Raw genomic sequence first — 11,032 nt, 5'->3', positions numbered from 1 at the left:
TGGCTACATGCACTGAGATGCTTCTCCTTGCTAAGCTGGCTGGCTTTGGAGGACAGTGACAATGTTATATGACCTCGGTCTCACCCAGGACCTCCCACACAGAAGACGCCAAACAGCATATGGAATTAAAGTATATCTTATGTACTTATTTAGGAGAGTAATTAAATGTATAATATATTTTAGAAAGAATTCTTCCTCAAATGCCTAAACACCAAAAAGTTTGCCATGTAAACTAGTAAGCTTTCATGATTAAAAAAAAAAAAAAAAGACCTCTTTCAGAATATAAATTCACGCATAAAAAGGTCTGGGTTATCCAAAAGAAATTCTCTCTCTTATAAACACCAAATTAAATACTGCATAAGAGGTGCACCCCGGGACAGCACCGTCTGGAGAGCCACGCCTGTGCATCTTTCCTTTTCTCGAAGTGCTTCATGAAAGTTAAGAGTTGTCAGAATAAAAAACACGAGTTGCAAAGGGAAACATTTCACTTGCCGTTCTTATTACATTTTTAGTACCAGTCAGGGGCATTGGGCATATTAAAAATATATAATTTAATTCTCAAGCCATAATTTTGTTCATCTGTCCCCTAAAGTACATTGTCAAAAGAAGTCCAAGTTCAGTCTACTCTGCAGCCGATATACATATGCTGATGGACAGCGTGACGCTCTGAAATGACAGCAGAACTATCATCCTTTTACAAAAATGAACTTGGTCCCAGGCGGGAGGAGAAAAAGAGTAAGTGAGAAGGAGAAGAAAAACACGCAAAGGAGAACTGCTTGAATTGAAGTGAACGCAGCAGAGTACCGTGTTAACTCCTAAGTCAGCGAGCCCAGGGTCCTCCTCTAGAAACGGTTGTTAAATTAACTTAACACACAGTAACAACTATACAACAATTAGTCCACCATTACCAAAAAGGTAATGAGTTCACAAATCATTCATCTAGCTCCAAGCTTCCAACCATCATCATGATTTTTAGATTTCTCGTGAGGCCTCCCTCACGGATTTATTGAACACAAAGTTTTGCACTCCTGCCAGCTCACCCTCCTCTCCCGTACACAGGGAACGCGTGACGTTCGCTCTGGACGGGACGGTGGACAATGTTTCCATTTCCTCATGGGCAATTTGGGTTTATCCTGTAAATGCAAATATGGCCGGAGGAAGTCATCTCTCCTGTAGACAGTGACCGACCCCTCAGCAGGACACGCTGACTATGCCTTGTTTTGTACAATATTGTGAAAAACCGTGCTTTGATAAATGCACAAGCTCCCCTGATTAACCACCCTCCACCATCCCCATCCCCCAGGACGGTTGGCCAAAATCTGATCAGATCCCATTTGGGTGTAATTCCCATGGTCACTGGGATCCTGAAGCTTCTAGAGTGCTGTCTACTCCGGGAGCGTGCAGTCCATCCTGTGTGGCAAATGTCCTGTGTTTTAAGTACCAGCGAGTACTTCTCCAGGGTCACAGAGCCTCGGTCTCCATGCATGAGGACTGCTTTTCCTAGCTGCCCTGTGACAACTGGGTTTCACATTTCCTGAAACTAGATCTGTGGAAGGAGTCTCTGAAATTACAAAGGAGAGAGGGGGGTGGGGAAACAGAGGTAAGAAAGATCAATTAATCTTTTAAAGAGAGTGGCGGAGGGGGATCACCCACCAGAAAAGGATAAGGATTGTGGGCAACTCAGTGAGTTAGTGAATGTGCAAAGGTCCTGCGATTCCTTCACACCAGGGCCAGAAAAAACACTGGAGGAAATGGGTCCTGGGAAGACCACGGGCAGAAGGCCAACATGAAGGGGTCCCAGGGAGGTCACAGAGAAGGTAGAGGGAGTGCAAGGCACTCAGGATGGAGGCAGGACAGATGGGGTTCTGGCGGCTTCTCTGACCCCAGGTGCACTCTCTGTCCTCAGAACTCCTGCAGCTCCCCAGTGTACCAGAGCGCGCCCTGACCCACTGGGCCCTAAGCCCTGTCCTTTATCCCCCGGGAAGAGGCCTCCTCCGCCCTGAACTTACCTCTTGTGACTCTCAACTCTGAATATTGGCTTGTAGAGTTCTGGAATTTTCCGCTCGATCATTGGCCTGAGGTTCTCTTTCAGCTTGTGGTAGTTCTTTTTGAGTTCCTGCTGATACTCCCTCTGGTCGGCTGTGATGAGACGCTTGTTTTTCTCTACGGCCTCACCGCACCTGAATGCAAACATCAGGGTAGGGCCGAAATGAGGTTGTATTTCACAGGAGTTTGAAGTACTTAGGTGTTATCTAACATTTCTTGAGTACCTCCAAGAGTGTCTTCAAATTCGGGGGCCTATCTGGATTGCCCGTGGAGCCTTTCAAAGTTCAGATTTCCAGAAATCTGGTACCTCAGATTTAAGGAACCAGAATCCCTAAGGAGTAACAGCCAGGAATCCCTATTTTTGCAAAGTCACCCAGTTGCAAAAATTACATGCTCTGAGTTGTTACATGCCAGTCATCATACAAAGGGTATTCCATGCATTATCTGGTTAATTCTCCCAACAAATCCGGAAGTCTGTATTTATCTCCATTTTGTCCTTGAAGCTCAGAAATGTTAGGTCACTTGCCCAAGATAACGGCGAGGAAGCCGTGAGGCCAGGATTCAAACTCAGGGTCATTGTTATGCTCACAAGAAACTCACTGTAACTTGCAGCAACATGGTAGACAGGGCAGATGCCACTCAGCCCCCCTCCTGCTGCACACACATGGAAGTGCTAGAAAGCACAGCAAACGTTTGCTGTAGGAGAAAGGGAAGCCCCAGGTCCCGGAGAGGAGGAGAAAAATCCACATCAGAGTGATAGCAGGAGCTGATGCCATGGCAGCCGTCCCAAGACCTGCCCATTAGAATTTCAAGACTGCAAGGGGTCCTGGAGGCTGGGGGAGGTGCAGGGTGCTGGGACCCCACACAAGACAGGAGACGTAGAGGGCAAAGTGGGGCTCTGAATATGCCCCTTGCATATAGGGCTTGAAAAGCTGCTACCCTGTTTATGAAAAGGGGTCTAGAAAAATACTGCCAGTTGTCCAGAGAGGTGGAATGAAAGCTTGCTAAGAGTCTGGGGCCATCACTAGGAAAGAAAAGCACTTTAAGAACTGAAATTCTAGGCTGGCGCCCCACGTGGGTATGAGTTACAAATTTATACTCCTGGGCAGTGAGGGCTCCAAGGTGAGAAATTAACTTAAAAAGCAACCAAGGTAAGTGGAATCCCCAGGGCTCGGACAGAAATTAATGTAAAGTTGCTTTAGAGAAATGCTTTTTCCGTCTGGGCTCATGGGCCACCCACAGAAAGAGTGAGCCTTGCCAAAGATGAGCTCACAGTACAATATCACAAAGCATAGGAGGAAAACAGTCATCACGGGGGAGGACCAACAGATGCCACAAGCAGGAGAAACAGCCCAGTAAGAATTTGAGATGACAGAGCAATATGAAAGACCAAAGTTAATATGGAGATGTGATTAAAAAAAAAGGCATAAAATTCAAGATGAAAATAACTGGAGAGTATGAAAAAAGAGATCAGGGAAACTTCAGAAAAGAACCAAATGGAACTTCTAGAAATAAAAATATAGTCACTAAGATAAAAAGAAAGATCCCAATGGACGGGTTAGAAAATAAACCAGACACAAATGGAGAACACACGAATTATATGGCAGATCTAAGGAAATCACCGAAGAAATTTTTTTAAAATTAAAAATATAAAAAAAGGGTTAAGAACCTGGAGGTAGAGGGACGCCTGGGTGGCTCAGTCAGTTAAGTGTCTGCCTTTGGCTCAGGTCATGATCTCAGGGTTCTGGAATGGAGCCCACCCAGCACGGGGCTACCTGCTCAGCAGGGAGCCCGCTTTTCCCTCTCCTTCTGCCCCTCGCCCCCCACTCATGCTCTCTCTCTCTCTTGCAGATAAAAAAATAAAATCTAAAAAAAAAAAAAAAAAAGAGCTTGGAGATATAACGGAGATGCCCAACCCACATCTGAATGACTCTCTAAGGGAATGAAACATAAGAGGCAATATTTAAGGAGATAACAGCTGATAATTTTCCAGAATTGCAAACTGACACAAATCCTCTCATCGACAGAAACAGATCCATACGGAGCTCCACTATGGTGAAACCGCAAAGCGTCAGAGAGAAAATCATTACAGCTCATTGTGTTGACCTCACTTGTAGACAGTTAAGCCCAGTGTGTTCACGGTCTCCCACAGAGTACGCTACGTACCAAAGAAGAAAACTCATATTATTTAAACATGATAAAGTCTTGCTTTTTATTTCATACTGTGCTGCCTAAGGGAACTTACAAATCAACAAAGCTTGAAGGGACACCATAATGGTTGAAACCTAGCTGGCCTGCAAAAATTGGTAATAATTCTTTATTACCCTGCAGGTGAATGGGATCCTGGTGATCAATGTGGTTTAAACTGTTTTCCCAATAGCAGGGGTAGATCTGGGGTAAGTCATGGGGCTACCCAGGCCTTGTGACCCAAATCCTTGGTATTACCACTGAGCACATTTTCAGGATGACAGCCGAAGGTGAAGTGGGTAGAATGTGGCTACAGGACAGGGGAGAGCTACCTGGCCTAGGCAAAAATAAACCCGTGACCATAGCTTTCTTACACAATTAGCCCCTGGCAGAAGGATTTGATTTAACTCCACCAGAACCCAAAAGCTCCCCTCTAACTGGATCTTCGCCAATCTTTTAAGTTTGATGTTAACTGAAGCAAACTGTAGGATATCTGAGGTTGCGTATCAAGTGTTCAAGAAAGGGTGGGAAGGGGAGGTGTATAATCTTTGAATCCTAAGAAATCACCATTATCCCTTATGTTTTTATTGCTTCTTAACTCACAGTTACGAGCTACGGCCATTTGTAAAATAAAATCAGCTTCAGGATGACTTCAGGCCTGGGTTTGTAACACTGGCAGATGACAGGAGGCCTGCAGAGGCTGACCGCATCCTTGGGAATGTCTCTGAAAACTAGGGGGGAATTAACTGAACTCTCCCCAGTCTTTGTGCTCAGAAGTCTAAGAGCTAGCGGGTGTACTCTGATTGTGTACCATGTGTCCTGGACGTGGTTAAATGCTTTCCATGCTCGGCGACTGGGGTAAAAGAAGCCAGTGTGGTCTCTACCTGGCTCTGTCTCCCGGGACACGTGCCTTCGGAGTTCTGAACCACCTGCTCTTTGAGTATTTTTCAGCTCAGACAGCAGACATGTGAGTGAGGAAGACTTCAGGCAATTCAAGCCCCAGCCACTGTCTGGGTGCCACGGAGAGACTGGGCAAAAGCCACCTCGCGGAGCCCACCAGCCCCTAGAACCACACACGTGTAATAACTCAATGTTGTCATTTTAAGCCACTAAGTCTTGAGGTAGCTCGTTGCACAGCAATAGATGAAGTGTTTTACAAAGACAAATATATTAATAGGTGGGGTGAAAATGATTTGTTCGATATGAGAATGATGAAGTACTAGGGAGTTTATATTCCTGCCCCTGGTTTTTCACAGTTCATGAAAGATGCAGAGACGGAGTGCCCTGTCCCGGGTCACGCACCTGCACGAACAGCAGAGTCAGGTGCACGCTCAGAGACCTGCCTCTCCTCGGCTCAGGCGTCCCTGGCCGCAAACCTTACAGAGGCACCCAAGTCACGGGCGGACTATGTCTATATTTAAATCAGATGGTTAAGTTTCTGTTTCCTCTCAAACTGATCTGGTCTCTGCCCCACCAAATGATGTGACACCGATGGCTCACTTAGTATGTGCCAAGCCTTGTTCTAAGCTCTGTGTCTTAACTCATCGTATCCGACACTGGATCTAAGAGATAGTTACGATTATAATTCCCATTTTAAAGTTGGAGAAACAGAGGCCAGGTAACTTGCCCAAGGTCCCACAGCTAGTTAAGGCACGGTGGGTCCGTGAGCCCCAGCAGCCTGGCTCAGGAGCCCACACTCCTAACTGTGACACCACGTACTCCCCCTGGGAAGACACTGGCCTTTCCAGCTAGAATCTAGGCATATGGCCTTGGTCTCAAGTTGAAAGTGTTCTCTCTGGAGCCCCAGTTTGTAGTACTCTGCCTTTCTCAGCTTCTTCCTGGTACCCCTTTAGCAAACCTCCCCTCAGGGCCCAGTGAAGAGATGGAACTTCTGGAATGGTGAGAGTCTGACAGCGATACTGGAGAAGCTGAAGACTGGACTCCCGCCTGCCCTCTGGGACTGGGCTCCAGGCCCTTTAAGGCAAGGGAGGAGCTTTTGGGGGCAGGGCACCAGGGGCACAGGTTGCCTCCTGCAGTGGGTGTGAGAGAGCCAGGGCTCCGCCAGGCACCCCTCCCCGGTGGTTTTCTCCAATTCAGCCCCCACATTTCCTCCCTCCCCGGGCGGCCTCACCCAAACCCCCGACCCCAAGGGCAAGCCTGTCCTGAGTGAAGACTTCAAATCGTGGTTCGGCCACTTACTTGCTGTGTGACCTTGGGCTGATTATAACTTTCTTCAACCTCCTTCATCTATAAAGTGGGTTTACGGGGATGAAACGGTGTCAGGTGTGTGACGACCTAGCTGACCGGCGACTGCCAGGGAGGGCTTCACGGTCAACACTGCCTGCTTTTTGGGAGCGAAGTAGGGGTTACAGCCCAAAGAAAGGCATCATCCTGTGTGCCCCCCACCACTACAGGACGCAGCGCTGTGGGGGCAGGGAGCGCACCCCAGGGCAGACCAGGGGCAGGATCTTCCTGTGGTCCCCTCAGAGGTTGGGTCTGTGTGGCAGCCTCCCTCACAGAAGGTCCGGTGGCCCTTTCTCCTCCTCCTAGTGCCAGATGTGGGGGGGTGGGGGCTACAGGCTAGGGAAGGTGTCCAGGCTCGCATCTGACACCTGGAAGCAGATTCCTAGAGTCCAGGCAGAGGGGGGTGGTTCACCAGACCAGACTCATATTTGAGTCACATCACACTGGCTCAGGCCCTGGGCTTCTGTCCTGAAGACTCACAGAGTCCTGCAGTTCCCATGTTTCTATAATATTCTCTAATTTGGTATCAGCTCCAGCAACCCTCTGGCATGATGACCCCTCTCTGAGCACGGACCAGCCCTGAGGACCAGCTTGCTCAGGAGACTTGGGGGTTGGGGTGCGCTGAGAGAGAAGGACATGATCACATTGTAACAAAAATGGATTTTGGGGGGGGGTTTAGAATCATTACAGGAGGCATGAGGGAGGGGAAGAGCCCTGTGTGTGTGTCTGGCGGGGGGGGGGCGCGTATGCACCCGCATATGTGCCTGATGTATAATCCGTTCTACCTGGCTCTCAGTTTTCTAGCATCCTTGGCCCCGATAAGGTCTCTGTGACCCTAGAAAAGGGACATAGGAAGTCAACAGAGGAAGTCATTCCTATGTCCCCCGTCCTGAGCAACCCCTCACAATATTTGAGGCTTTGCTTTCCTGTTACATATTCAAATCTCTTCCTGCCTCCTGCTTCTGTTTCTACCTACATGATATACATTTGGTGTTCCTTTGGCCGCTTGGGCAAATTCTCCCTCCCTCCTCTTCACAGACCCTCACTGCAGTCTGCAAACACCACCGCTCCACGGGCCGTGTCCCATCTCTGTGACCATACGTGTGGTAGAAGCCTGTCCGGGTGTATCTGAAACTACTTCCCCTAAAGACAACTCGTGATGGAGGTGCCGTGGAGGACATGGTCTTTTATCTCAATATAAAAATAAATGTAAGGATCACTTAGTCTATGTAAGACTGAGAGTGTTCAGATGTTATGGACTGAATGTGTCCTCTGCCCCCCACCCCCAATTCCTTTGTTGAAGCCCTAACACCCCATGAGATGGTATTTGGAGGTAAGGCCTTCTGTTCAGAGGCATTTTGGTGTAAATTACCGTGGGGATGGGACCCACAGGGTAGGATTCGTGCCCTTGTCAGAGAGCGTTCTTCCTCTTCCTCTCTCCACCCTGTGAGGAGGCTCTGCCAGCACCCTCATCTCAGCCTCCCCTGCCTCCAACGCTGTGAGAAGTAAACGTCTGTTGTTCCAGCCACTCAGCCCATGGTATTTGGTGACACCAGCCTAAGCTAAGGCAGATAGGTAAGAAAAAAATTTAAAAACCCAGATGGGCTCTGGTCGCACCGTCTAAAACAGCTTGAAGTAATTTGGGGAGCAGAAGAAAGAAACAGAATGGGGTATCTCGCCATCTTGGCTTCTGAAACCTGGAGGTGTTTTTTTTCTTATGGCAGGAAAAGGCTGGAGGGGGTCAAGGTCCCCACCTGGCAACTGGGTGAGGAGCTGCGGGACTGGCTGGCTGAGCATCAGCCACCTCGGGCTGGCCTGCCAGGTCCTCTACGGTCTGTCCGGTGCCACGACAGCCAAGTCCAAGGCCACAGTCTAAGGCAGGACCTCACTGCAGGGCACCTGGCAAGTGTAAGCTTTCGCGCTCAGCAAAGAGGTATCAGAAGACTCACAATGTTCACCTTGGAAATCTGGGCTTATCAACCCACTGCCCAAGTCTGCCGAGCAGTGGGGGCTCACTCACAGGAAAACCCAAGAGCTGTCCCACCCCCCCAGTATTTTCCACTCTTGCATCACCTTGGCTGTCTGTTGGAAGCAGAGAGTGGGCAGGAAATACCGGGTGCAATAATGTGACAAAATATTGATTTTGTTCATTAAAAGCCTGCAACTTGCTCAGGGGACTTGAGAAGCAATTAAGCAACTGGGGGGGGGGGTCTGCTTGCCTCCTGCTGTGTTGAGGGTCTGATTTACAGACTAGGGAACAAAGTTGTGTCTCCTCTTCACGAGCCTGCTTTTACATTTCGGTTCTGTTCAGAGCCCATCTGCCAATACCACTGTCTTTCGTCTCTCCTCTTGTCCTAGCAGGCTTCCAGAACACGCTGCTCTTACTGACTCAGAGGACCCCTGAGTTTTTTGTGGTCTGTTGCTTTACGAGGCATGGCTTCCTCTTCTGACCGTCCCCTTTGTTCTACCTAAATATTCAAGACCAAGTTGAAGTGAAGGCTTCCCCAGCCCTCCAGCCTCTGATGGACCGTCCCTTTCTGAACTCTGCAGCCCTGTATTTCCTGCACTCCTGGCAGTGGCTAGTGCACGCAGCACTGTGTTCCTATTTGGCCATGCACATAGGGGTCCCGTCGGGAGCAGAGGGATTCTCAGCTCCTGTATTCCCACAACTGATATCCTACCCGGGTCATACTCTGTCTCATTAAACATTTTGGAGGTCCTTTCAGAGGGTCAGAGAGACCTGGGCCACTGCCAACTTCAGGGGCCTTCAACCAGAACTTATTTCATTTTATTTATTTTTTCAAGATTTATTCTAGAGAGAGAGAGAGTAAGCGCAAGCCAGGGGAAGGAGCTGAGGAAGAGGGAGTGAGAGCATCTCAAGCAGACTCCCCACTGAGCATGGAGCCCCACATGGGTCTCAATCCCAGGACCCCAAGATCATGACCCGAGCAAAAATCAAGAGCCAGATGCTTAACCAACTGAGCCACCCAGGTGTTCCCCGTAACTAATTTTAAATGAAGATAAGTGGAAAGGAAATAGATCTTTAAAAATTCCCGCAGTATTTTCTAGTGTTTTGTTTTGTAAAAATGCACTATTTACTAAAGAAAATGCAGCTTTTGTGCAATGTCAGAATTGCTATCAAATTCAGGAAGCAATTCAAATCCCAAAATATTAATAAATATAATGTCTGTGTCTATGCCGTGGGTGTGTATGGGTGTGTGCACACAGACCGAGTGTGTCTCCATACGCAGCATGTTTGCAAACCTCTTAGCGAAGCCTGTGGAGAAGGAGGGATATCTCATCTTACCCAACACTGGCATGCAGATGAGTTCTCAGTGAATTTAGCAAACTTTCACTTTTAGCCTCCTTTATTCCTCATCTGTCACGTGAGGTTATTCCTACACTTGATATGCTGCTCTAAGGTTGAAAAGAAATACTGGTACACATTATCCTGATGTCACGGGTGAAAGGTCATCACATCCTTCATAATCACTCATTTTAGGGCCACAGAGACCCCACTGAACCCATCTCTACTGCAATAGTTTGCAAGACGTTGCTCAAAGACCCACACCTATGCAGCCGGAACAGGCCACTCCTGAAGCCAGTCCACAGAGGCTTGTCTGACAATGGGAACTGCCAGAGAGATGATACTTTTGAAAAAGCCCAGTGTTAGAATTGCCTTCACCAAATTTGAGGCAGGGTCTATTTTTAAGATTTGAAAAATAAGTTACTGAGTGATATTAAAACTTCTAAAGCCAATGCCAACACCCTCTTGGACTTGAAAGCATGGTGGACGGTCAGCACATGGATGGAGGTGTGGCCTATGTGGTTCAGAAGATCTGGATTTGAACTCAGCTCTCCTACTAACTAGCTGTGTGACCTCAGGCAAAATCATATCCCATCTCCAAACCTCTGTTTCCCTTTTTTGCAAAACGAGGCTGGTTTGATGTGTGAGGAACACACACAAGATGATAAACATGAAAGCACTTCACGGTTTGAATGTCAGTTACTTAATAGTACGCATAAGGCCGGTCTCCTGCAGAGGTTCCCTGGCATGAGTATGCATCAGAATTCCCAGAATGTTAAAACCTAGACTGCCAGGCTCCACCTCGGGAAATCCCGATTCAGTAGGTCTAGTTGGTGCCCGAGAAGTCACCTTTCTAGCAAGTTCTCAGGGGATGCTGTAGCTGCTGGTCTGGGGACCCCACTCTGAGAACCACTGCTCCTTCCCAGCCATATTCCCTCTTACCGCATTATGAATTCCTTAAAGCATAATCTCAGCTTGTTGTGATGTCGATAGAGCTTTGGGTCAGCTGGAATTTCGGCCAAGAACACTTGGGCTACTTCCAGTGGGCCCTGATGGAAAAAGGAACAGAACAATATGACATTGGAAAGAAAATTAAATTACTTGGGAGAAAATCTTGGATCGACTTCTTAGTTTGGACATTTAATTCTGGCGGTAGTGTGACCGCAACAAAAAATCAAGGAAGGTACTGAACTTCTCAGGAAACTTTGATTTCTTAGGAGTCTGGAGATTTAGGAGAATACTCAGAAG

General features: G+C 47.9%; 1 protein-coding gene across 2 annotated transcripts in view; it reads right to left on the bottom strand.

Moving 5' to 3' along the window:
- Positions 1 to 478: 478 nt before the first annotated feature.
- DOCK8 (dedicator of cytokinesis 8) overlaps positions 479 to 11,032 on the bottom strand; it is a 220,386-nt gene continuing 209,832 nt past the window's right edge. For both annotated transcript variants that reach the window (XM_040620284.1, XM_008690931.2), the window contains 3 exons: positions 10,727 to 10,833; positions 2,010 to 2,180; positions 479 to 1,561 (listed from right to left, as the gene is read on the bottom strand). In XM_040620284.1, coding sequence (XP_040476218.1) covers positions 1,501 to 1,561; positions 2,010 to 2,180; positions 10,727 to 10,833 — 339 coding nt within the window. In that variant the 3' untranslated portion in view covers positions 479 to 1,500. The remainder of the gene's footprint in view (positions 1,562 to 2,009; positions 2,181 to 10,726; positions 10,834 to 11,032) is intronic.

The sequence above is a fragment of the Ursus maritimus genome, unplaced genomic scaffold (genome assembly GCF_017311325.1).
Source record: "Ursus maritimus isolate PB19 unplaced genomic scaffold, ASM1731132v1 scaffold_34, whole genome shotgun sequence".
NCBI classification, from domain to species: domain Eukaryota; kingdom Metazoa; phylum Chordata; class Mammalia; order Carnivora; family Ursidae; genus Ursus; species Ursus maritimus.
The sequence above is the reverse complement of the archived record's forward strand: the minus strand, read 5'-3'. Positions and strand labels throughout refer to the sequence as shown.